This window comes from Leptosomus discolor, chromosome 1 (genome assembly GCF_034619465.1).
Source record: "Leptosomus discolor isolate bLepDis1 chromosome 1, bLepDis1.hap2, whole genome shotgun sequence".
NCBI classification, from domain to species: Eukaryota; Metazoa; Chordata; class Aves; order Leptosomiformes; family Leptosomidae; genus Leptosomus; species Leptosomus discolor.
The window spans coordinates 97,703,405-97,730,782 of record NC_141391.1 but is presented as its reverse complement, the minus strand read 5'-3'; the positions used below and the strand labels follow the sequence as shown (position 1 = coordinate 97,730,782).

Below are 27,378 nucleotides of genomic sequence, written 5' to 3'. Positions count from 1 at the left end.
TCGGTGGCGCCCACGGCAGGGCAGGGCAGGGCAGGGCGGGGCGGGGCGGGGCTGTGGGGAAGCTGGAGACCGGCCCTGCTGTGGCATCGCTGGGGCAGGGGCCGAGGGCCCCGGGGGCGGGTGAGGTGGAGGGCGGGCGAGCCCCGGGGGCTTGCTTCTGTCTCATTTGTACCGGTGAGAATTCAAACTGTCAGCGATGCTCCGCCCCCCGCAGGGCGCCTGCCCTGCGATGACGGCCATAGGCGGGCGACGGGGCTGTCTGTGACGCCATCAGGCGGCGTGTGGCTCGGCTCGGCGCGGCGCGGGAGGGGAAGGGCCCGGACGGGACAGGCCGGGCCGGAGACAGGGACAGGGACAGGCCATGGCTCCCGCCGCCGTGCAGCCGCCCGAGATCCAGTTCGCGCAGCGGCTGGCCGCCAACGAGAAGCGCATCCGGGACCGTGCCTTGAAGAAGCTGCGAGGGTACATCAGCGTGCGGACCCAGCGGCCGGCCGGTAGGGCCCGGCAGGGCGGCGCGGCACGGCACGGCACGGTCCGGTTCGGGGGCGGTGGGGCCGACGGGGTCCGCAGTGGCGAAGGCCGGGACAGGGCCCCGGGCCTGGGGCTGGGCCGGTTCAGCGGGGCGGCGCGGGTGAAGCGGCGGCCCCGGCAGGACGGCAGGGGGTGGGGAAGCACGTGTGGCGCAGAGCCGAGACCCGCCGCCTTTGCCCCGGCCCGGTCTGTCACCGCGGGGCCACCACCTTTGGGGTTTTTTTTTGGTTGTGGCATTTTTTATTTTGTGTGTGTGTGTGTTTTGGGGTTTTTTGGTTTGTTTGTTTGTTTGGGTTTTTTTTTACTTTTATGCCTGTATTTCATCACAGAAAGTATCTGCCTCGGTGCCGTCAGGCTGAGCGCCCTGGCAGCAGCCCTCCGAGGAGCGGAGAGCCTCCCGGCCCCTCGCCCGTGCGGTCTCCCCAAGTGCAGGGGGCTGGAGGAGGCGGAAGGGTCGGTTTGGCCCGGGACGGGTCTTGCTGGCGGCATTAACGTTGCCGGGATCGGAGCGGTTGTAGCTGACATGCTCATTCCCAGGAGCAGCACGTAAATGCGCTGAGCTGACCCAGACTGAACCCATCCCGGTATATGGACCGTATAGTTTTATTTCCTCCTGTGCTGCCTGGTGGTGAGGTGGTGGCTGCCTGTTTCCATGACTGATATTCAGGAACATTGGAGAGAATTGAGGGGAACTCAGGAGTGTTTCAGCACTTGTATAATTGCAGCCAATTCTCTGTTACCCGTTCAGATTATCTAGGTTACCTGTTGCCTCCAGATTCATGGTATCAAAAGCTTTTTTCCAACAAGGTTAATTATCTTGCTCAGACATGGCGCCTTAGAACCAAGAGTCCAGTTCACGGACACCTCAGTGGTGAGCCTGGAGACAGCTTGTGTCTAGGTAGACTTACTGGCTTTGAACAGTGAGACTGAAGCCATGCCAATCTGAAGCTGCCTTCACCTGAAGGTGCCTCCTGTGCACTTTCTCATCATGAACACAGGTTATAGAAGGCTTACAAGGTCAGTCATAGCATTGTGTGAATGCGTGGATCCAGTTCAGTGAACCTTCCTGTTGGAGTGGTAAGGAGCACGGTGCAGAGGTGCCCAAGAGATTCTGCGATGTTTCTAAACTGCTTTTTCTCTATTGCAAGCTGGGCATAACACAGGAGGGAAACTGGCTATGACCATTTGCAGAGCACTGCATCTGACCTAGTAAACCTTCCCGCAGCATTTGGGAAACTGGTACGGAGGTTTATGCGTACATACGCCTTTGGCTTTGAGGAAGCCAGCCTAGACCTGGCACCCCAAAAGCTAAACTGAAACTGGAATGCCAGTTGAACCTGAGTTGATTCCTTGAAAAGGCACTGAGGAATAGGTGTTGTTTCTTCCCTTTACCCTTTTCCCCTTCCACATAGTATTTGCCCCATTAACCCTGTTTGACAGAGAGAAGAGCACATAGGAACAGCCTTACGGGGTCAGGCCAGAGAGACAAATAGCCCATTATCCCATTTCTGACCGTTACCGTAGATCTAGGGGTTGCCTGGAGACTAGTAAGAGCAATGAGTGTGCATTGTATTCCTCCCGAGTACTTTCTAAGTCTCCACCTGTTTTTAGCTCTGGAGACTCCCTAAGCTGGTCATGGCTTCTGTGCGTTCAGTAGTGCTCTGTGCATCTCACTGCAAAGCACGGCTTCCTTTAAGCTTGTGGAAGTAGCCTGATAGATGGACAGCAGTGCCCTACCCAAGGAAAAAGGTTGCAGGTTAAGCTAATGCCTTGAGGTATTAGGAAACTACCACAGGGAAAGTGTCAGTTGGGATGTGAACCTTTTGCATTTTGAAGTCAGCCCACCATGAAATGCAAATGAGTAGGAAACAAGGGTGACTCATCTCCAGAGTTCTTAGATTTACTTGCTCTTACATACTGTTCAAGCTAGTAATATTAAAACAAAGGTTAAGTTCTTTGGTCTTGGAGAGAAAGTGCTGTGTTCAGGAGAGGGATTTTTTTGGAGTTATTTATTAATTAGCAGTCTTATATCCATCCAGCATTCTGAGAGAGGTGAGACTTATATGTTAGATAACCCAGCTAGATACCCTAACTTAAGCAGTTGAGAGCATGCCAACTTTTGAAAGAGGTGGTGGAGTTCACCTGATGTTCACCTCAGTCACGTGTTTCATAGGTAGGCAGGGCTGCTCAGCGTGGTCTGTGCTAAGGCTGAATTATGGGTCATGCTGGGGGCTCTTCTTCAAAGAACTAGAGCTCTTAATTTTCAACAAGAAGTTAAACTCTGCAGAAGGCATAGAACTACTGAAGTCATCGTGTGTGCAGATGAGCTTGGATGAGCACCTTATCCCTTGGAAGCGGTCCTTTCTTTTTTCTTGTTAGCTACCTTGGAAGAGAAGAGCATGCTGCACTGGGCTGATAATAATAGAAGGATATCTTTATAGAGATATTGGTGAAAGAATCATAAATAAAAGTAACTTAGTAAAAGAGGAAAGATTGCTGGGTTGTTTCCTATCTGACAGAGCAGCACTTTCTTGGGCCCACGTCTTAAAAGTATTTATGTAGTTTCCACTGAAAAGTGCCCTTGTGGATCTGGTCCTTGGAGAATATCTAGAACAGGAAAAATGGCAACAATTTTAATGACAACAATGTCAAACCAGCATAACTCCCAAACAGAAACGCTAACAAGGCTTGCATTAATGTAGGATGTCTTCACTGACTGGTTGTGACATTCATTACCAGTCCAAGCTCCCACACTGTACATAGGGACAGCGCTATAATCCAAGCACTAAAACCAAAATCTTTCTCAAGCTGGCTTTAAAGTAAAGAAGGCCTTCATTTTTGCACACTGTGGTTGCTAATACAGCAGATTCAGGTTTTAAAATAACCTTGTTTGAGTGGTTATTATTTGCCAGCTGTGAATGGTGACTGCAGGGCACATAAAGTGGAAAACCCAATATTGAAAGTTCTTTTTGAGTGACTAGTTTAAGAAACTTGCTCTAAAGCATTTAGATCAGGGTCCTTTGTCAAATGGACAAAGAACTGCCCAGGACACTTTAAAAAGCCCTTTCCCATGGAAAGCAACCCCATGGAAGTCTGTGTTCCCTAGATGGGGAAGAACTCCTGAGCCATCTTTATATGTAGCAGCTGACACCCCCTGGACATCAGCCTAATGCCTCATCCCTCTGTAGAGTTAGCACAGCATGTGCGCTTAAGCCTGCTTCTTACTCTACGTATGTAGCATATAATTCTGTTAAGAAATGTTGTTAATTTTAATATTTCAATTAATATTAAATCAGTGAATCAAATTGTTTCATATTTAATCTTAACATTACTGCCAAATCTAAGTTAAATTTGTAATTAGTGCTTAATGTTGCTAGACCTATTGCTTTCTACATAGCATTTTGGATATTTCTTTCACTCAGCTCTACTTCCTTTCTTTTTAACCAAACGTGACTGTAGATGATTTAACATGTTTACAACTTTTCATCCAAGTGGAGAACGATACAGCAGCGATAATTGCTTGCAGATAACTTGGTCCAAGGAAGAGGTCCTCAGTTTAGAACTAGCACTGGGTCTCAGGCTTTTTGATTGGCAGACCTCTGAAAATGTTTCAAAACTGACAGTGATCTTTTTGGAGCAAATTTGAGCTTACTGAAGATGACTACCCTTTTAACGTGATTTTTCTTGAAATTACTTGGGAGTACTTAATAGACCATAGTTTGAAAATAGCTGTAGTAGGTTATTGTAGCTGCCTTGTAACAGTACACCATTATAATTTTGCCTCCCAGAAATGTGTTTGATGTCATGAATAATCCAGTTTTTAAAGCGTTCTTGAGCAACTATTACTGACAGTAAAATTTAATTTTCCATGTAGTACTTTCCTTCTGTAATGTGTGATTTTTTACTAGAATGTGGGGGTTTTAGGCTTTTAATAGTGAAAATAGTATTTTCTGTTAATTCAGGTGATGCTGTATCTCCAGACTAACTGTAATGAAAGTATTTTCATTATAGTTGCTCAGTCTCTTTGATTCTACACTTTAATATAGAAATAAATGTGTTGACTGCTAGAAGTTTATTCTATCGAAACAAGCTCCTCGTAATGAACAAAACTATTGATAAAGTGAGACTTTATTTTAAAAAAAAAAAACCAACAAAACTCAAAACCCCCCCAAACAACCCTAAAAGCTGTGTCAGCTATGGCTGAAGATTTGCACATCACCTCTCCTGCAAAATTAAATGTGATGCCCTCATTGCAAATATCTTTTAGACTTGGTGCTAAAAATATGCCAGAGAGATTTATCAGAATTATCTTAGTATTCATCTCATCTCATCTCATCTCTGATTTCTTTGAAATCTTAGTTACTTCAGTACAAGGTAGAAGCTTACAGTCATGAAATCACTGAACTATGCCAAGTTGCCTTCCAGTTAGTGTGCTTACCATAGGAACCAATATTTACCCAAGAGAATATAATAAAAACAAAGAAGAAAGCAGGGAACAGAGGGAACTGGATGAAAATATGTTGGTGGAAATGTGGGATTTTTCATTTCATTCAGACTTCTTCTGTACCATAGGTGGCTTCAGCCAGGAGGAACTGCTAAAAATATGGAAGGGCCTGTTCTATTGTATGTGGATGCAGGATAAACCTCTGCTACAGGTATAGTAATTGGGTTTATATTTGCTTGAGTGGGTCTGTTCTAAAATATGCTACAGTGAGTTTGGCTCACCTTCCCCGCCCCCCCCCCCCCCCCCCCCCGCTGCCCGTGTGTGGCATGTGCAGGAGAGGTGACTGCAACTCGGTGATCCTCACCGCTTGAGCAGAAGCCTAAATGGCATCATGTTTGGAGTCACCCTCTGAATGGCAGGTGTAGCTGTTTACCTTCCAAAACCAGAACTGAAATCTACACCGTGACGAAGTGCACTGATCTGGTGGAACTGAAGCAGGTTGCCCTTAACTGCAACTGCAACACACCTGCCACCTTTAGTTAGCCTAGTTTGAAAGTTTCACAGTTCCTTTTCTTTTGTTTGTTTGGTGGCACTTCCTCTGCTACCAGCTTTGTCTCTACTAGTGACTTTTGTCAAGTACTGCCAGTTTGTCTCCCTACTTTCATAAGATACCAGTTTTGGAGAACCACATCTTAGTAATCTCACTTAATCAGTTTTCAAATCACTTGCCTGCCTATATGAACAAGGTTTGTCTCACATGTAGCACAATTAAGTTATGTGAAAACAGTACCCCTAAAGTTTTACATCATTTGTTAATTCAAATACGTGGGATTTTTCTCCTCTCATTTTGTCTGCTGTCAAAAAGATGGTTTTTGCAGAGATCTGGTGAAATGAACAGAGCTTGATATCCTTGAATCTTCTCTTACAACTGTCCTAACCCCAGTGGAGGGATAACTGTGGTACTAAAGCAGCTGTTAAGATAATATTTTTCATTTTGAGGGATGTTTCATGATATTCATACTTCTTGGTGTTTTCTGGTTGCACGTTTAATGAGGAGACGAAGCTCCGAAATGTGCTATACTAACTATAGTTATTTACTTCTAGGAGGAACTTGCAGACAATATCTCACAGCTTATCCATGTGATTCAGAATACAGAGGCTCGTAAGTTGTATTTCATTATCTAATGCTTTGTAAGTGCTTTCATCTTTGGTAATTTTGAGGCCACCACCACGGTGCCAGAAAAGAGACAGACAGATAGGGGTGCTGCTTTGGTTTTTTATTTTGCTTTTTGTCCAACTGCTCTGTGTGATTGCATTAAGGGAAGCATGAGATGCAGTTTGTGTCTGGTTGTTGCAGGGGAAGAGTTGTATCTCCAGTGTGATAAAGGTGAGACTTTGCAGAGTGGATAGCAAAGCAAATTTGTCCCCTTACTTTGCCATTCTGCATAGACTTACTTATTCTGTGTATTTCCTACTCGAAACCAACTTTGTTTCACGAGCCGTTAGGCACCTGGTATTCAAAATGCCCTTGAAGTAGAGTGCTCAGTCGATGCCAAAACTTGCAGGGGTACAAATGAGCACGGAATGAATATTTTGTGCTAACATATGTAACACAAACTTTGGACAAAGCTGTCCCTGTAATTACGCTTGTCTTTAAAAGTAGCTGTGTGCCTTTTCTTGTGTTGTTCGGAAGGTTAGTTGGCTTGTACTTGTCTCAGGCCTGTCTTCCCGTACCTCTGTCCCTGTCACTAGGTGAATCCCTAGGGAAATGCGTCCCCCTCTCACATCGAAGTGATTTCTTGAGATTCTTTTATGTTAGCAAAATAAACCACCGTGCCAGATGCAGATATTTTTTTTCTTACTCTCTTACAGAGCACTTGTTCATTCAGACATTTTGGCAAACTATGAACCGTGAATGGAATGGGATAGACAATCTGCGTCTTGATAAGTACTATATGGTAATACTGACTCTCTTGTAGATCTTTTTTGCAAGAAAAGATGAGGTGGTGGTGTGCTGGAAGGCAGCTTTGTCTGCATGTGCGTTTATGTAAGTTGTAAGAGAAAACAAGTGACTATCTTCTTGACGCACTGCAAGAGGTACTTTTTTTAAAGGCTTTCACTCACCACTGCAAATCTAAAAGCCATTACAGTTTATGTCATGCTGCAAGTGCTTTCTTGTTTGCCTGCCTTTATGACATAGTGGTGTTTCTCACTGATTTCTATACAGAGTATAAATACTGTCTCAGAGGACACTACATCAGCATCAGTTACTTAGATCAGGCTTTACAGACTTTTTTATGACCGTATAAAGCAGTTGTCACTAGCACTCTGATTTTCCACCACTCAAGTATCCACTATAGTATGTTCAGGTATCAGAATTCTTTCTACAGGAAACACTATATTGAAACAAATAGTAAAATCAGTGAGAGAAGAATCTTAAAAGACCTACTTTGTGAAGAACAAAATCACATTAATCTTTGAAAGAAGTTAACTGAAGGCACATTCACTGCTGGTTTTTGTTTCTCAGTGCTAGCAGAAACCAGGTGTTGCAGTAAGTGAAGTGTTTTGAGCCAGTTTAATGTAGCCATTTTACATATGGCTGTGTCTCAGTGCAAGTTTCAAGTAAATTAAATTATTGTTGTTATCATCTGTCCCATATTCTTGTCTCCAGTTTAAGCTGTGGGTTTTTTAAGATTTGGCAGCACTTAATGAAGAAATCAGGGTGATGGAGCAAAAGAAATGTGTACAGTAGAAAAAGTCATGGATTTTTTTCTGGTCTTAGGAAATGAAAATAGTTTATTGTCTTCTGAGCTTCATAGCATACTTCTGTTGCTTGACATGATAGACACATCTTTCAAAACGTTTATGTGAGGAAGCTTTCCACTTTGTGCTATGAAGAGGTTTACTAAGACATCTGTTCATATTACAGTCACGGTAACTTCTTTATCTGTTTTCATGAACAAGATGTGTAACAAACTTTGTACTTTGCAGCTAATGCGTAGGATTTTGAGGCAATCCTTTGAAGTGCTGAAAAGAAACGAGTGGGATGAAAGGTAAGCAGATTTCTGAATGTAGTTGCATCATAAAAAAGTTGTCCAATTTATCTTCATCAAATATATTTTCGCTTAAATAGGTTCTTTTTCTCCATAGATGGCGCTGTCATGAAGTTGTAACACCGAGGTTATTTGTTCTCCAGCTCACTTACGTAGTTTAGAAGCAAAGTTAGGTGTTAGACTTCATGAGGTTAAATACGCACTGCAATCAGTAACTCTCACATTCACCTAAGCCATTTAGCGTGTGTTTCACTAATACAGAGATTTGAGAAATATGCTTATGCAAAACCTGAACACAGGAGCTTGTCATACAGTGTTCGAAGCAGTCGCGAAATCTGAGGGCTCCAAATTTTTCATGGAGTTTGCTAGGTCTGATTTAGCCAGGAGAGCTATCAATGAAATACCACTTGTGGAGACATTAGGCAGGAAACCTGCATCCCAGAAGATATATAAAAGGAATTTTTTTTTTTTTTTTTTTTGCTGTGTTGTTTTTCTGATTGGTGGTGACTTTTTTTTTTTTAATTTTTATTTTACTATGTTTAATCATGGTGACTTGTCTTTCGATAAGACAGAACTTCTTAATTGTAAACTGGCTTCCTGTTTGTTGTATACATCAGCGGTTTTGTTTGTATTTCTTCTATATTCTATCAAATGGCAAGTAATTGCAGTCATCTTGCCCTGTCTAGAGCTCTTGTGCCACTTCTAAGGTTGCTCTGTTTAAACTGATGAAGAGCTTTAAGTCTTTTAATGAAAAGTGCTTGATAAGCTAGTGCTAAGGTTATCCTTTCTCTCTCTTGCCTTCTGAAATGTGGAATGCCTACAGGCATGCTTTTGTGGAAATAGAAAGGAATGCAAAGCTAAAGTACATCCTATCCCCTCTGTTCTGCCTTAATTTTGCATTGGATGAATGCCCACGGGTTGAAGAGATGAAAATGCTCCTTGACAGGAACAGAAAGTTGGGGGGAGGTTTGATAAAGCCAAAGCCCTTCTTCCAAACGCACGTTCCCATGATGGCAGAGACATGATCATCCAAACTGATCTCTGACAAGGCCTCTTACGGCTTTGGCATCCGTTTTTCCAGCTTCACTGGAAGGCTGGCCTGGAAGCCCTTCACCACCAGAGGAGGCAGTGTGGGAAGAGATCATCACGATTCCTTTCTTTGCAGAGTGAGGGAGCTCAAGAGCTGCCTTTCCCTCCTTGGTGGAGCCTAGAAGCTGCCTACCATGTTTTCCATTTCTCTTTTCTTTTAAAATGCTTTTGAAGAAAGGAGTATTGCAGTAAAACTGAAATAATCTTTACGGTTTTGGAATGCTTTGAATTCTCTTTGGAACTGGAAACGTTTGTTGTGGGTAAAATTGCTGGAGGTCCCACAGAATGCTAGGGGAGAAAGCATGGAATATACAAAGCTTCACTTTCCTGAAAGATAGCAAGGATAGGCCTCAGAAAAGAAAGAAAGTCTCAAGTGCTGCTTAGATGCAGCAATGACAGCATGTCTCTTTGAGCCGTGTCACTCCAGAAGTTTTTGTTAGTACTCCAGAAGTCAGTAACAGAACAGAGCCACAGTCCTACTTGTACACAGCTCACTCACTTCTGGCTCGAGCTATTGGAATGATGATTTTTTTGTGCCTAGCTTAGCCCTCAAGCTGTTCTTCAGTGTAATTGTTTTGCTCAAAGGGACAGTAGATAACATGCTCTAATGAAGGCCAAGTCTGCACAGTTGAAATGAGAAGGATCAGGATTAAATTTAATCAGTACAGATCCTTCGAGAAGGATCAGGATTAAATTTAATCCTTGGGTGTGCACCAAAATGAGAATCGTCTCATAAAATAGAAGCGTACGAGGTGTTGCCCATCAAGGATGGATGAACACGATGGCTGTGTCTTTGGAATGCCATGCTCAAATGGCAGAATCCCTCCTCCCACCCTTCTATCATATGGCATAATAAACTTCAGTCCAAATTAAGGTGTGAATTTTAAACCAGTGATTTTCACTGTAGCAAACTGTGTTGAGTGGATTGTCCAATGCTACAAAGTCATCTAGATTGAAAGTAGTTCTGATTGTGGATGGGTTTTTTTTAAAAGTTTGCTTTTAGATGTGAAAATTGATCACTGGGTTTATTTCTTATGAGCATTGGGTAGCTGTCTTACAGAACTGGTAAAACCATGAATGACTAGAGTTTGTTTTCAAAGCAAACAGAACATGAGCCATTGAATATTAATATCTTGTTCTTTTTTTTTTTCAGTCTAATTGACCTATTCCTGCCACTACTAGTGAAAGAAATTATGGACCCAGACAGCCATGCTCCCATGGGGATAAAGTTACATTTCATTGATATCTATCTGGATGAATTGGCTAAAGTTGGTGCAAAGGAGGTTAGAAAATATGTTGTCATTTTCTTCCTGATTAATGTTAACTGTAGCACACAGCATTTTAGAAGAAATATCATTTTTAGATTATGTATGTTTTAGCAGTTTTAAATATAATGTAGAAACATTGAATAAGCATGAAGAAAGTGACTTCTTATGATTTATGATTTTACTTTTACTCGTGTCTTAGTGTAGACAGTGAGAATATAGTAGTTCCTCTCAAGTTCCTGAGTACTGTTATACTGCTCCAAATCGAGGTTGGAAATAGCGATAGAAAAGTTAGACCATTCTCATTTGTTTCAACAGAAAGGACTTAACATCTTTTCCCTTGTGTGGACATGGTTGCCAGTCTTTGCTTTTGCAAAAACCAACATAAAGGCTGCTCTTGTCTGATTGTGTAACACCTAAATAGAGGAAGAAAGTGAGCTTTCAAAGTTGTCTTGGTATTTGCTTATTGTTGGCTTCAAACCTTGTTGGCCGCACATTGAGCAATTTACCCTCGACATCCAGTTGTTCATTTTGCTGATGACATCTGTCTTTCTCTGCTATATATTGCTGTTTCCGTTGCCCTTAATTTTGGTTCACGTTAGAGTGATGCAGAGTTTTGCAGCAACTGAAAGCCTGTTACTGCAGCTGTCGCTGCTGAACTTCTTCCAAAGAGTCCATCTCCTGTTACTCCACTAGAGTGAGCTGCCCGTCGCCCCACACTTCGTTCCAGGCTTCCGTTCATTTACCTCCTCTTGTTTCTGGCACCTGACACATCTCCTTGCAATGGACGAAGCTGTTAGCAATTTTCCATTTGTATTCTTTGCAGTCAGTATTGAAAGCAATCCTGCCTGCAGCTTTTGTGGTTCTGGATTGTGGTGTGTGAGAGAGAAGACATCTGCACAAGAAAAGTGCCTGCACCCAAATAACTTCTGCAGTTCCACAGTCACAAAACTGTGGCTAAGCCACTCACAGGAAGCATGGGGAATTAATTCCCTAGACTATTTGAAATTTGGTGCTCATACATTGAATTTAGGGAAGGATTTTTATCTTTAGTACTACTGTAGCTGACAGTGTTTTGGTCCAAGCAGTCCAGTTAAGAGAAACTCAGATCCGATTCCTGTCTGCTACAAACCCTCTTGGTGAAAGTGCACAAAATTATTTTAAGTTTTCTCTGCCTCATATTTCCATATCTAAAATAAGAAGCTTTTTTATATTGCTGTACTCAGTAAATTAAAGTCTGCAAAGCAGTCAACATTTTCATAATGCTTCCAGGGAATATATGGAAGTTAGTGGTAGCAGTGGTAACAAAATGTCTCTAGATGCTCCTGTCAGTTGGAATTAGATAGCATGCTGAAAGACTTTGACTTAACTTCTTAAAGAAGATCACCCTATACCAAATATTCAAGGAATTTGATTGTACACGTGCAATATTTACTGTACTCATAATTTGTTTCTTTCTAATCATGCAGCTCACAGCAGACCAGAATCTCAAGTTCATTGAACCTTTCTGCAAAATTGCTGCCAAATCGAAGGAGTAAGTTTCATGAAAGCATAAATACTTTTTTAAGAATGAAGAAGTTCTGCCTATGCCACTCCACATGGTAATAAATGGATTGAAGAAGAGCCATAGCATAACTTCAAAATGTGAAGAAAGAAGGATATTTTACTAACAATGTGCACAGTCATTTGAAGATAACACGTGTTTATAAAAGCTATAGATAATCTACATCCGTTGATATAAGAACTATCAACCTGTGTTGCTTGGTTTCGTCTGCTTTTGCTTTTTTTAAACACGCATGGAACAGCTGAGCTGGTTAGATTTGTTGTTGCAGTGTAATATAGAGTTTAGGAAGTAACAGGTTTGCTTTCCGTATCTGGAGAGGTAAATGCCTGTCCACTTTCTTCTTTCTTACCCATTTTCCCTATGTCCCTCAAATTTCCATGTTTTTTTTTTTTTTAACGTGAGAGTGGAGGGTGCTTCTGCCTTTTGACTCTCATCCCTGATCTCTTGTAACACAGTCGGTGTGTGCTGCATGCTGTAGCCACTGGTATCTTTGAGATCATTGTGGATCAGTCCCCCTACGCCATCGAGGACCTAATGAAAGAACTGGGTAGCAACAGTGATGAAGAGGATGTGTCTGAAGAAGACAAACAGGAGAATGAAGAGGTGCTTAAAACTAAAGGTGAGGCGGAAGTTCTAAATGGCCTTGGTAACACTTGCTAGGATTTAAAAATCTGTTTCTTAAAAATGCGCTTCTGCTCTGAACCAGTCAAACTCACATTCAAGGTGTGGTAAGGGTAATTGTGGTTTCCTGTCTTCCCTTCAGATGTGCTTAAACAAAGTGACTCCAAAAGAACATGTCACAAAAATCATATATATCTCTATAAAACCAGGCAATATCAGCTTTCTGCAGCAGCCGTAGATGATAACCTGGTCTGGCTTTTGGCTCTCGGGTGCCCACAACATTTTTGAAGATCAGGTTTTGGCATCCTGTGTGAGTTTTAAATTAAAAAAAATATGTATAAAAAAGCTGAGCAGGAAGCTTTTCAATCCAGATATACTCTGGTACAGAGGCAGTTTTTTAAAAGATGCTCAGATAATGCCACAGTTGTGCATTGCATAATGGTGACATGAAGCAGGTAAATCAGTCCAGGTTCTCAAGATCGCATGAAGAAAAATGCACCTGATCTTCTGCTTATCAGAGTAATGTGTGCTATCTCAGTTCTTACAAACTAAACATTAATATTCAGTCTTTTTTTCATAATAGCAGGCAGATGTTTGCCAAGAAAATCAGCGCAGAGCTCTGAAAAAACAGAGGATGATTATGAAAATGCTGATGACAGTATCGGGGCTGTTCTTCAGGTTTGTGGCTTGCATGCTCTGTTACTGGTATTCCCCTTCTGTTTTCTTTTTTCCTGTCCCTTTCAAGAGGTACAGAAATAAAGGATGTTAATTGGATAAACATGTTACAAAATTTTAATCTCCTTCTCCTTTAATGTGAGGTGCTATTTGTGTAATGTGTACTCTGGGAGTAGTTCATAAAAAAATAAATCCATGTCTAAATTCTGAATTCTTCTTTCCTCTCTCCCGTACCGTCTTTTTTTCTGCTCCTCCCTTCCTGTTTCCAGAGTTCAAAAGTGTGGTAAAAGCCAAGTCACTGTGGGTGGTGAAGCAATCAGCCTAAGTTTTGTTGACAATAAGAGCAAAAGTAATGGATGATGAGATATGTAGGAGAGAGGGTAACATGTTGCAATTTGGGGTTTTTTAGACCCACTTCCAGTGCAGTGTACTTTTCTTGACAGATCCACCCATTAAACACACGTGCAGGTAGATACGCTTCATGCATCTGTGGCTTTTAAGCAAAAATAGAGACATGGCACACTTTAAATCTGATATTTAGCTAAATATTTCTGGGAGTTTTGAAGTTGGCTGGCTTTTCTCTTGGGTAAGAATTAAGGTTAGGAGTGTTTGAGAAAGTGATACTGAGTTGAGCTGTTCTGTTTATGAAGCAACCATCTGTAAACATCAGTCTACATGCGTGAAGGGGATATAAATTTCAACAGAAAAAATACGTTGTGTTTGAAAGAAGTGGCTGTTTAAAGGATTTGTATGCTACTTGAAGTGTTGATAACATGAGTCGCATTGGGTTATCTTGCATGAATGAGCTAACTAAGAAAAGCTGTATCATACTTTCCTCCAACAGTTTGATTATAAGGCTGTTGCTGACAAACTCTTTGAATTGGCAAGCAAGAAAAATACACCTTCCCTTAACAGAAAGCGCCTGTACAAGCTGGTCAAAAAGTGAGTTCTGTTGAAATACACCTTGCATGTTCCACCTTGTCCTAAACAACTTTTCCTTTGCTTTCTTTCCACCCTCGCTTGTCCTGGTGACAATGTCACGAGAGCAGGTTTGTCTCGCGGCCCTGGATATCACGCATAAGGTGCCTGAAGCCTGTGCTACTGCTCCTTACTGGTGCTAGACAACTGCAGCTGGCTGAGGTGTATCTACACTGGGTGGATTTGTACTGCAGGATGTGACATCAGATTGTGTGTGATGCAAGTTACAGATATGGGAGAAGTGTTAAATGGCTGTTTTCTCAATCCTTTCAGTGATTTGGTTTGAGTTTATGGATTTCTGAGGTAGATGTCTTTGTAACTTCCTGTGCAAAATACATTGTTCCTATTTTGACAAACCATAAAAGTACCATGACACTATGCTGTTGATGTTATTATTGGTAGTACACCAGTAATACTGTTTTGTTTTTCCTTCTCTCCCTTCGTCCCCACCTCCAGGTTCCAGGACTTAGCAGAAGGTAAGGACTGAGCAGCATACAGTAGTTTCTTTTATCCGTTAAAGGATATGTGATGTTACCGTACAATGAGTGTTGCAAATCTTTTTTTCTTTTTTCTTTTTTTAACATGTATTTCAAGAATACTGTTTTGGGGGGTTGTGGGGTTTTTTTTAATCTCGTTAAGACACATAACACATTTTTGGTGAGAAGACCAAATCCCCTTCACAATTTGAGCAACCATGTACTTTGTCCTTAAATGAAAGATGATTATTTTCACTTAAGTAGGAATCACTCGTGTGATTTTTTTTTATTATTTTATTTTTATTTTTTTAATTTTGGGTTGAATGGGGAACAAGTTGATTTTCTTTCTGTGGGAGTTACCGCTGTATATGAACAGCATAACTGGTCATAGAAATAGAACTATTAGTTTTCAGATCCCTTATCGTTCCTCCTCAACAGGAATCTTTCCCCAAGATTTTCCCGAAGATGTTTCTACAGATGAAGATGATGATGAATTCAGCAGGGGAAGGCGAAGGAAAAAAGCTGTCAAGCCCTGGGAGAAAAACAAGTTGGAAAAAGTAAAAAGTAAGGCAAGACTAACCTTTGGAAGAGAGACAATCCATAGTCACTTGTGTAATTTGGTGGATTATCAAATACAAGCTGTTTCGAAGAAGGCAGATCTGTTGTTTGGGATGTGCTGATTTGTATCATGTTGCGATGAAGGTTAAATTGAAATTAAAGTCTCTTTGAAAGTGGTGGGAATTTTGTTACCAATTTTGAGGCAAGCATCACCTCAAAAATTTCAATCAAAAGTAGAACTGAAAGCAGTTGTTTGCATTGCTCCATTGAGCAGTTCCATTTACTGTAGGAAAACAGAAACATGTCACTCTTCTTAAATAGAATATATGTTAGAATATAGGAGTTTGGGGGTGTTTCTGAAAAGGTGAAGAGAGTTACTGAGAACCCCATGCAAGTATCTGTAGCATCACAGCTTGTATTGATGTGGCACCTTTGTGTTTCACGTCTGTGTTACATGGCATTCTTTTTGGCATAGATTTAGAGGATGAACAAGAGATGTCAAGTGCAAAGGAGGCATCAGTTCCCCAGAAGAAGAGGAAAAAAAGGAAGAAGAGGGACAGTCCAAGTGCTGATTCTGGAACAGCTGATGGAAATTGTGAGAAGGGAATAGCTGAAACATCTGGATCTAATGTTTTTAGCCAGGGAAAGGTGCCAGAAAATAGCAAGGAAAGGAAGAAAAAGAGATTGCTAGTAAATGAGGCAAATGAGACCACAAATGTAGCAACTGACACTAGAGAGAATCACAGTATCTCTGCGCAGAATAGTCCGACTGACACAGAACAGAGTAAAAAGGGTCTGTTGAAGAAAATGAATCCAAAAGTGCAAAATGTTCCTCTAAAACCAGCATGTCAGAATGGACCAGCTAATGCCAGTGAGGCAGAGGATGTCAGCCCATCTGTCACACCATTAACTCCTAAGGCTGTGAAAAAGAAGCAGAAAGCAGAGGCTGTCTTGGTGAATGGGGAAACCCTTTTGCAGCAGACTGATGTGAAATCCAACAAGGAGGGCGTGCTGGGGACCCTGTCAGGAGGTGCAGACTCTGAATCTGTACCCTCCAGAAAGGTCAAATTGAAGACAAAGACAAAGCTAGTTGGTTTGGAAGGGATGAAAGTCTCCAGCCAGAAAGCAGCAACCTTGAAGCGAAAAGAGGTGCTAAACTCTGTTGAAACCAATGGAGTCCTGGAGCCCGCATGCAAGAAAAGCAGGAAAGGGGTATGTATATCTCATTTTCCTCTGCTTTCTTCATGGGTTGTCAGGCTCATTTTCAAATTTGGCTTTAGCTTTCTGAGTGTGGGGCTTCATGGGCAGGCTGCATGCTGATGTCATCATGCATTGTCACCAAAAATAACTCAGTTCCCCAGAAATCCACACCCACCACCATGGTCTTAAGCCCTCCCGTGAAACAACACTAAAGCTTGTGCCAGTTACTCAGCTGAAAGAACTCATCTAGGTGAAAATTGGGTTGTTAGGGTATGGGGTTGTCATTTTGTGGTCGGTTTTTTTTTTTTTTTTTTGGTCCCTGGGTTAACTATTCTTTAGCATTGGGTCTCTGGTTGAGCTTACAGCATGTTCACAAAGGGTGTATTCTGGCAAAAGGATGAGAACGGGAAGATGGAACATCCCTTTTTCAGCAGCAGCAGAGCAGCGCACACTTGGGTTAGTGTAAGCTCCTGGTGAAATTGCCCACAGCAGTTCCAGTAGTGGCTTCTTTCGCTAGCTCCCTTCTCCATCTTAAACAAATTGTTAGTGCTGTTTGGGAACAGAGCAAACAGAGAATGTGACGCTGTGACCTTCAGAGTCATCAATGGCTGTATGATCACGTTTATGAATGATCCAATTTCTTAGAAAGAATACTGTGTTTTTTGCTAGGAAGGTCTGATTGAAATAGTCTTCAAATACTTACTTACATCTTGCCGTTTGGGAACAAGCTAGGGTTTTTTCCCCCTCTACCTCCCACCCCTGTATTGTTCTTGGCAATAAATAGAATAGGGTTGATTTTGCTCAGCTATTGAGAGTCAATAAGCATTTTGCACTGTATATATTTGGTAGCACAACTAAGAGAGAGTGCAGAGGTTCTTCCCTTTACTGACACTGAAATGTTTTTAACTGCTCATTTCCTGTGTATACATTCACCCTAACACATTTAGGGGTTGGATTATATTCTTGGAAGTCTTGTTGACAATCCCACTTTGGTGGAAAGAAAATTCATAAAGCATAAGTGAAATTCAGAATACAAAACAACTCTATCTTCCTCTGACTAAAAAGTGCATGTTACTAGTCTGTCAGCTCACCTCTGTTTGACTTAAATTTAAAACTGTGTGATTAGTTAGGTAGTGCGGCCTCATAGAGGAACTTCATATAACCACTCAGTTCTTCAAGGGAGAAAAAAAATGCATTTTGAAACATTGCTTAAATAATATTAAAATAACTTAAAATGTCAAAGTTTTTTTTTTGATGATAAAGCACTGCGAGGGAAGAACCAAAACCTTTCTCTGTCCCCAGTATGCAAACTGCATTTTTCTCACTGCAGGGCTTCTGAAGTAGGAACCATTGGCTTTGTCTCCTGTTGCCTAAATATTCCATGTTGCACACCTCGTCTTTCTTTCTCTGTGAAAGCTTAGTTTCTAAGAAACGATGATTATGCCACCCCATCTCCATTTGTAAAACTTGGCTGCAACTGACCAACAGGTTCAAAGACCCACAATAGATTCAAGGTGAAGTTTCTGCAAGCTTCATGGAAATTAGGTGTTGGCACAAACTGGTGTAGCCACTGAGGGAGAGGCAGCAGCGTGACCCCAGCACTTGCCTGTTGGCTGGCTGGCAAGTCAGTGAACAGGCTAGCAAGCCACTCTTCCCATGTGTAATTCCAAAGAAACTACAGCATTTGCCTTTTCTTGACCAGTCCAGGTAGCTGTGTGTATACGTGTGTGTTGAGTGGGAGCCGGGGGGTGGAAACCAGGAGAGAAAGTTGGGAGTTGAGTCAGGAGGACAATGAGAGTACTGGTATAAGAAAGAAGAGAGCAGGGTAAGCTAAAGTGCACAAATGTGGAGGAAATTAGGCTTTGCTAAGTTTGTTTTCATTGCCTGAGAAGTAATATTTTATTTCCTGGTTTCAGTTATGTAATTATGGTCTTGTGCCCAGAAATCACGAGGGGCGTGTTTTGTTTCTTGATTTCAAAGACAACACACCTCCAAAGAATCACAGAACGGTAGGGGTTGGAAGGGACCTCTGGAGATCATCTAGTCCAACCCCCGTGCTAAAGCAGGTTCACCTACAGCAGGTTGCACAGGACCGCGTCCAGATATCGAGAGGGAGGAGGAGGGGAAGAAGGTGAAAAACTAGTCAAGTTTAGCATTATTTCACAGTTGTCTCCAGAATTCAGAAAGCTAAAAAATATGTACTTTTTCATTTTATTTAAAGCAGAAATGATTTTCAAATCTAAAGAGGCTATATCCCCTGGACATTTGCCACAGCACGGCTGCGAACTGCTTTCAGAGTTTCACATCTGTGGGCTGATGTGAAGCGTAGCTGAACTTCACCTCACAGTAGTCCACAGACATCTGGGGCCCATAGACAACAGGTTGGAAAGCTGTGGAGCAGTTGCACTTCATTAGTGGCACTGCCAGTACAGGTCCTAAGAATTGCCTTGTGCTGGAGAGGAATGCTTTAAATGGCAATCATCGGTATGAATTTGAGGCGGCAAACTAGTAGCAATACACAACAGCTGGGTTTCTGAGAGTATAGACAGACTTCGTACTGCACTTTGTTTTTCTCCAAAGTCTCCGTCTTAGCCTAAAGCTGGGTTTGTTCGTTAGTTGCGTATCTTATGCAGCCAGAGGTACCACAGAAGAGATTTTGCTTAAGGGCAAGGAAAAAAAAATCAGCACTTGTGCGCGGCAGAGCTGGGTCGGTTGTAGGGCAAGCTCATGCACGTGAAGAAAGCGTCTGGCGGGCCAGGCAAATGTGTTACAAGTTCCTCCTGTTTTGCTTTGCAATGACCTTCCTCTTCTATGCAGAGCTTGCCTTAAACTTCTGCTTTCAGTCATGCTAACTGCAAAATTAACTCCTCAGAGTTAACCATGATGATTAGCTTATGTGAGTACCAACAGCTCTCTCTCAGCTGTGGCAATATTTATAGAAGTGTGGTAATCTCTGAGCGCTGATCACTGTACTAGGTATAGTTAACTGCAGTACTTTTGTACCAAGAGCATTTTTTCCTTTCCCTCCTTTGTAGGAAAGCAGTGCTGCTCTACCGGCATTAAAGAAAAAGAAAGCAAAACCAGGAAGTGATTTTATAAAATTTGAAAAAACAACTTTACCAAAGGCGGTATTCTTCAGGAAAGCCAGAAGCGCCATCTCTTCCACCAGAGCATCCATGCAGGTAATGTGATCTCACAGATGGCAGCTGAGTCTGGGCACGAGTCTCTTCCCAAGCTACCTGCCCCAGCAAAGGGCGTGACCTCACTCAGGCTGTCTTTTCCACTCTGCGTTAGTCTCCTAACACAGGCAGGTAAAATTGGAAATGCTGTTGCATTTCCTTGTAGACAGTCACACATGGCTCCAGAGTTCCAGAAAATGAGTTGCAGGCATCTTTAAAATCTTTTCTTCCTTCCCCCCTGCTTTCAAAAATACCTTTTTGTTGAAAGGACACCATTCTGAACCTGCTTATTTTGCAAGAAAGCAAAAGCATAAACTGACTTTCAGTCTTGGTAAGGGACTTTGAGCCTCCATATCTTCCCATTTGTGGAGGCTGGCAACAGTGCAGGGCTGCAAAAGACTGCCCTTTTTTTCGAAACTTTTTTAACATCTAATGTATTTTCATGCTCTCTTTGCACTTTCGAGGCCTGAGTGCAGAGGGCCAGTGTACTTAATAGGCAAATATAATTTTGTTTGTTATTATGTGGTGACGTTAGTGAGAGTATGTGATTTCTCTACAAACGGAGCATGTTTGCTTTTGGCTAGAAAAACAGTGCTGTCTTAGCAGGGGCCAGTGCTAGAGGATTGCGGGAGTTCTAAGACAGATGAAGGGAAGTAAGCTGCTTTGCATCAGTTTTGGTGGGATGCAGGTAAAAGAACTCATAGCGTGGCCTCAGAAATCTTATTTTATTTCATGTCTTTATTTTGCTTTATAGCTGAACAAGCTGCAGTCGTCCAGCTCCAAAAAAGTCACGTTTGGCTTGAATAAAAACATGACTGCTGGTGAGTCTAATGCGTTTATGTGTCTCCACACTCTCTCTTGTAGCCGAGAAAGAGGGAAGCTGCGTACCCTCACACATACCTATAGTCCTCACCTCTCTAGAACAGGATGATTCTGATCCTTTTTTTGTCTCAATATTTGTATATAGTTTATAAACCATCCTCAAGTTCCTGTCCAGAGGAGATGGTAAAGTTTAGGGTATTCAGCCCAACAGCTACACTTGGGTGATTCCGGGGTGCTGCATTACTGACTTGCAGATGGAGCCTTACAGATAGAAAACAGTGCAGCAGAGCAACAAACTCCCCTTCCTGAGCCCCCTGTGCTACAGGGCACCTCTTAAGGAAGCACATGCACTTCACAGTCTTCATTGCTTACTTCTGTTTCCCAGGACAAAGGTGCTGATACGCTGATGAACTCAGGCTGTATAATAGCAAAGTTTCAGTTTTTTTTCTTGGCTGTCTCCGATTTATTATTGTTAACAAGTAGATAAATAGTCAATTCCCTTGTGGATTCCACATGTAAGCAGTGTCTTCCCTGTTAAGTAAGTGTCTCGCTACGTAACATGAAAGTTTATTCCATATATTCATTTAGCTATTTTTTTTTTACTGCCTGAGATATGCTGTAGGCTGAGTTCAAACGGAGAATAGTGGGTTTTGATACATGTGTTTCTGTTAATGTAACGTAGCCGCACAAAAAGAACAAAAATGCTTCCCTGCCAGCAGAAGGGGTAACCAGGAGTCTCTAGAACGGTGCTGTTTAACAGTTCGGAATAGAGCCACTTCTTGCCCATCACCAGCTTTTAAACGGAAGTGTGGTGTTTTTCAGTATAGCTAGAACACTTGTTTCTGAGAGTCTCTAGTGGTCTGTGAAACCACGGGGAACGGTTCACAGGCTCTCTGTGGATTGCAACAGACCCTGTTCTCGAAGGGTCCCTGCTAAGAGATGTGGTTCACTACCATGTCTCCATTTTTTCCTAAGGTCCTAGGCTTCTGATCTTTAGTGGTGGACTTAGGGATCTAAGGTAGACATCCAGGGCTGGACAATTCCATAACTAATTGACATGCCAAATTATTCCATGGGGTGATATTTCTTTTAACTTGTTTGTTTGTTTTTCAACAGAATTTAAAAAGACTGACAAAAGCATATTAGTGAGCCCTGAAGGACCCTCCCGTGTGGCTTTCAATCCTGAACAGAAACCCCGTCATGGGGTGCTGAAGTCACCCACAGGTACCCCAGCAGGAGAGCCTCAAATGAAGAAACCATTTACTATATCAGCTAAGAAGAGACCAACTGCTGTGGACTTCTTTTAAACCAACAGATGTGGCCTACTTTTGTACAGGACGTTTTGCTAACCTAGAATGTTCTCTGGAGGTATTTTCAACTTCCTTATTTTTTTAAGTTAATGCAAATTGTATATACAAAATTCTGATTGTGACCTGGGACATCGCTATGTTGACACCGCTTCAGCTGTATCTTGAAATACTTGTTTTGTCTATTTACAGAAAAGAAACAAGATCCAATCTCTGATCAGGTTTGGTCTACAAAAAGTATGGTCTTTGCCCATGTCACTCCCGAGAGACTTGTTCATTTAGTTAAGGGGTGTTCAGGGTTTGATTGTTCCGGTTATTTTTTTGAGCCAGTTTACTTGCAGTTCATGCTGTTAAACCGTCTTTCACTGGACAGGGCTTAAAATAGAAAAACACAATGTAGATTTTAAACCTACTAGTTGCTCATGTATTTTAAAATTCAACGCCGTCCTTTTTCCAGTGTCACCCTTGGCATCCTGTTAATTCCCGTTCTGGAAATAACAATTACCTCACATCTCTGTTTAATAACAGCTGGACTTGGGTGGCTTTACAGATAGTAAGCAAGCTTTCCCTGGGATAAGAAATGCCCAGCTGCTCAAGTGGTCACTGTTGCAAATAAACCTTCACAGCTGGCTGCCTGCTGAGTTGGGAACAGTCACCACATTATTTTCAGTAACACAAGTGCCAAAGCTGGCTTACGCTTGTCATAATGTAAGTTGGCTTCTTCTCTTTACTGTAACTGAAGTAATGCTCTCGCACAGGAGAAATCTTTGCTATTTCCAGGTCTTCCCCCTCACCCCCACTGCTGTCTTTCCTGAAGGTCTGACAAGACTCCTAGTTTTCTTCTTTAGCAGCTGGTGTCACCACATTTTACCAAAACTTGGAGCTCATTTAGCGAATGAACCTCTGATTGTCCTAAAGTGAGCTAGATTGGTATAGTGCATCTTTGGTTAGGACATACATCTCTGTGTAAAAGCTTTGGTGCCTCAATACAGGGTAAAACTTCACAGCCCACACAGCTTGGTTTTGATTTTAGTGTAGAACAAGAAGAATTCTTTTTGCAGCATTTCCTTGCGTTAAGTTTTAATTTGGATATTTTATTACTACTGTGCATGTTTTGGTTTTTCTTTGCTTCTTTGGTGAAAAATGAGGTGTACTTCTGTGAGAGACCATCAATGTATTCTGAGAGGGAACTATGAGGAAAGGGGGAACAAATGAAAATAAAAACTTTTTTGATATGGTGGAAGATTTGAAATCTTTCTTTGGAAGTTTTACGTGAATGAGGCAAAGGCTTTGCAGCAGATCTCTATGTTAGAGCTTGGCTTCAAAGCACAACCTGGTGCCAAAGTAAAGCTATTCATGAAGCTTCCCACCAGTTACTTCTGTGATCCTGTAAGAGAGAGGGTAGGGCTGCTTCATTACCTTGTCTTGTGATAACTGGTAAACGTTTGGCTACTTCAGCCAGCAAAGTTAAATTTTGTGACATAATGTATTTTGCGTACTTCAATACTACTTTTTACCAGTCTTTGATGCTGACTGTCCTCTGCCAGGTCACCCCCTGTAAGCAACTGGATTGAAATTGCTCCTTCATAGCTCATCTAGAATTTCTTCAATATACTTGTGTACTAGTAGATTGCTGGTTGCTCTCAGTTGCTCAGTTCTAATCTGTGCCAGTTCTTGCACTAGGTTTGCGGCAGTCCATGGCTTGTGGTACTGCCAGAAAGTAATTTTGCGCTTGTCTTCTTTCATTTAATTTGGTTTTGGTTTAGTTTGTATTGATTTGACTGATCGGTAAAGAAATCTGGAGAATACATCTGATAAAATTAGTAATACTTGCTGTTTGAGCAATTGTTGTTCACTTATTTTTAAAAAAATCTCATTGTATATTAGCATAATGCATTTTTTGACAAGACAATGGTAAGTAGGATTTAACAAAGCCTGTTCAATATGTTGTACTGTTTATCTTGTACTGTGGGTGAGAAGTCTTCTGTGGAATATGCATAAAAGCATTTATATGTGCATGATTGTTAATGCATTAGGTTGAAGATGCCACGTTCTTCCAAGGATATAGATGCAAACAATCAGTAGGTGGATCTGGTGTGCAGAGAAAAATCCAGGATCAAGACACATTGGGGTTTGGTTTTGGTTTTAATACATATAACTTATTATGGAAATATATTTAAATGGTTGTCTGGATCTTTTGCTGTTGGTTGTGGATCCATTGAACCTGTTGCTTGTCCAAGTAGTTTGTTGCCCACGGTGCTAAAAGGAGAGGTTAGAAATGGCAGTCAGATTTTTATGACAATTTTAGTGATGTGATTGCTTGTTGGGATTCATGCGTAATCCATCTGTGCCATGAAACTGGTGGAATGTTTTGTAAATATACATATGTAGTGTGTATTGTCTTCAGTGGTGTCTGGAATTTCATTCAGGACAACTTTACAAACAAAACCCAAGCACGGTCGCAGCAGTTTGATTGGTATTGTTGGGTTAAATTGAAAACATTACCCAAAATATTTGGGTAGTGACAATTCCAATAAACATAGAAGACCAAAAAAAAAAAAAGAGAAAGAAATGTAACATCTGGGATATCCACTGCATAGACACGATGGTACTGTAAGAAGAGATATATCGATAGGAAGAAAGAAAAGAAAAATGGATCTGACCTGTTTGATGTCGCTTCATAGATTTATTCATAGCGTTATTCCAACTCTACAGCTGCCAGTCATGCTCTGAGTCCATGTTAATGTGACATACCTTTCAAAGGACAGTATTTTGTAATGATTGTCTCTACATTTTTGTTATGAATCTGATCAACTTTGTACTTCTCAAGCTCTAATAGTTTATAATTCTTTATAGCTTTAAGAGAACTCAAAAGCACAAAATGAATTCAGCAAGGCAAAAAGTTGAAATTATATTTAAATTATTGGGTATGCAAGGTCTTTTATAGTCTGTCAAAGCTATGTGACTTGGAAAGCATCAAATGCCCTTTTTGTCACTTATTTCCTGTGCTTAGACTTAATTACAGGCAGAAAAAAAAATCCATGTGTCATTTTTATGTGCCTCTGCAACAGCATTGTTAATACAAATACAGTGTCTAAACATTACATCATTTAGTCTAGTCCAATAAACCATCTTTTTTTGTGGACGTTGTATTTTGGGTAAATCTGTAAATTTGGGGGGGTGGAAGTGGGAGGGTAGCATCTGGGGACCACTTGAGAGGAAGTTCTTCTGGTACATGTGCACGTGCTCTCTCCCTTTATTGTATAAATAACCAAAACTGATAAAGACTCAGACACATGTGGAAAGTGAGTAGTGCTGTGATAGGATACACCTGTTCATACACCTTGAGCTTCTGACCTTTGTAATTGGGTCATAAAGTAGACACCAGCAGCTGAAAGATTGCTCAGGGGAAACGAGTAGATCAGATGCTGTCATTCATTGATAATTAAAATTGGTAATTGAAGTGATAATGTGTCAAGATGTGTACTTCAAAGGTATAATTGTGCACATGCCAAAGTAGGTAAGAGATGGACACACTGAAAGCTGTTTGCGTTTTTGTTAGCAGCAGCACGCCATACGGAGTTGGGTGCATACAGGAATTCCGTACAGAGTACTGCATCTCCGTCTCGGGGACTGACAGGCCCTGCGACAGTGCAGGATCGTTAAAAAAAAAACCTTAAAAATCATGTTTTTCTTGACAGGCATAGAATTTTCAGAAATGCAAAAAACTTTATTCAGACAAGGACCTATCCACAGTGGTGGCTTCTCAGGTAAAATGAAAACAGATTTCCTTCAGAGCAAAGTCCTGTAAAAGTGACATTCTTGTTACATGTTTAAAATAATTCGCACATCTAAGTTTCTAGATGGTAGTGTGTTTTGGCAGTGATGAAGACTACAGTGATAGCATACACGTGTAAATTTAAGTGCTGCGTGTGCTGTTATTATACATGGTGTCAGGTGGAAATCCTCATTTGTAGTTTAGCCTTGAGGCCAAGACTACTGACTGACTGCGATACCTTATGCCACCTTCCTGCCATGTAGGATCTTAGTCATTCTGTGCTGTACAGCAAAATTGTAGTGCCTGCACTGAACGCACTCCAAGGGGTTATTGTAAGATTCGGTGCCTCTCATGGTTCTTCATGGGATCCATGCAAGCAGGCTGGACCTGGATTGTCATTCAGTGATCCATACTGGCTGGCATTTCCAAGAAGGTGGAAAACGGCTGTCTGAACAACAGTCTGCAAGGTAACACGAGCATATTTTACATTTTATTCCCAGCATGCATATAAAGGAGAAATGTAGTGCCTCTTTCAAGATTAATCTGTTGCAGAGCTAAAAGTTGAACCAGAGAAACAACTCTTCCTGGGAAAAAAACCTTTAAAGTTACGAAATCCGTGCACTTTTTTTTTTTTTTTTTAACACAACACTGCGCACTTGTCATATGATATTTTGGACACATACAATTATTAATGTGATCATTCTGCTATCTCTAAAATAACTTCGGCATATTTGACCATTTTGCTGCAGTCAGGCATCTGTAGTGGCATCCAAGGTTATATTTCACTCAGGTAAGAGAAGGACTTCTACAGGAATGTCAGCCAGAAAAGGAAGGTCAGAGAAAGCGTACCCCCTGCTTGATGAACAAAACGGGCATACTAGTAACAACAGACGACAAGAAGGCTGAGGTACTTCACATTTTTGCCTCACGTTGCCCAGAGAGGTGGTAGATGACCCATCCCTGGAAACATTCAAGGTCAGGTTGGACGGGGCTCTGAGCAACCTGCTGTAGTCGAAGATGTTCCTGCTTATGGCCGAGGGGTTGGACTAGATGACCTTTAAAAGTCTGTGCCAACCCAAAATATTCTATGATTCTAAGTTGAAAGAATTTTTTTTCCTTCTTATCACTGAAATTACAATGAGTGTGTTTTTTTATTGTAGGACTCAAACTAAAGCATTTTGTATGTGTAAAAGCACAGACCAGTTTGAGGAGCAAAAAAAAAATTTCATCTGCAAAAACACTGCAACATGTTGCAAAGAATACAATTAATTACTGCAAATAAAATCCAAGAGACAGTCAAAATACTTCTAACACCATTTTGTGCAGTGGTTTCCTTAATATAGCCACTTTATTGGCATGTCTTTTTTTTTAGACACAGAAGAGGAAAAATCTTGAGTGCTTTAGGAAGCCTTTTTAAAGAAAATTTAAGAAACCTACAAACCATGTTTTTAGAACCATGTTTACATTAATTTCAGCTTGGAAATGCAGTATTTTATAGAATTGTCCTTCCAAAACGATACGGCCGACTGTGTTCTGTAGAGCTGCTTGCGTTCCTTACTTCTGAGAGGCAGGCTGCAGGTTCTAGTACCTCCATATTTTCTTTCCGATACTGGCCCCACACCAGAAAAAAATACAGAAATATTAGAGGAGGCATTTGTGATATTCTTTCTGCGTAAGTCTTTTGAACATTTCTTGTTGGAGAAGAGCTTTAAGACATAGGCTTAAAGTCTTTCCTGCAATCAGTTGTGTGCTGACTCCTCTTGGGGAGTTAAACAGAGAAGAGCACTTAGTAGTAACATCATTCCTTTAGGATTTGCACACCATTTTTCTGAAATATC

At 41.4% G+C, this 27,378-nt stretch overlaps 1 protein-coding gene across 2 annotated transcripts; it reads left to right on the top strand.

Annotated features, from left to right (window-relative positions):
- The first annotated feature begins 358 nt into the window (after nucleotides 1-358).
- Nucleotides 359-24,907, top strand: RRP1B (ribosomal RNA processing 1B). Of its 2 annotated transcripts, none has more exons than XM_086475301.1 (16): nucleotides 359-494; nucleotides 5,104-5,186; nucleotides 6,080-6,137; nucleotides 6,848-6,933; nucleotides 7,967-8,028; nucleotides 10,271-10,400; nucleotides 11,852-11,916; nucleotides 12,402-12,565; nucleotides 13,151-13,245; nucleotides 14,087-14,184; nucleotides 14,677-14,696; nucleotides 15,135-15,260; nucleotides 15,736-16,466; nucleotides 19,490-19,636; nucleotides 20,388-20,454; nucleotides 21,572-24,907. In XM_086475301.1, exons 1-16 carry the CDS (start codon nucleotides 362-364, stop codon nucleotides 21,760-21,762), a joined length of 2,256 nt encoding a protein of 751 aa, XP_086331427.1. In that variant the 5' UTR covers nucleotides 359-361; the 3' UTR covers nucleotides 21,763-24,907. The 2 variants fall into 2 exon arrangements, with proteins under 2 accessions (XP_086331427.1, XP_086331359.1); XM_086475233.1 differs by having other exon boundaries at nucleotides 362-494; nucleotides 15,730-16,466.
- The last annotated feature ends 2,471 nt before the right edge of the window (nucleotides 24,908-27,378 follow it).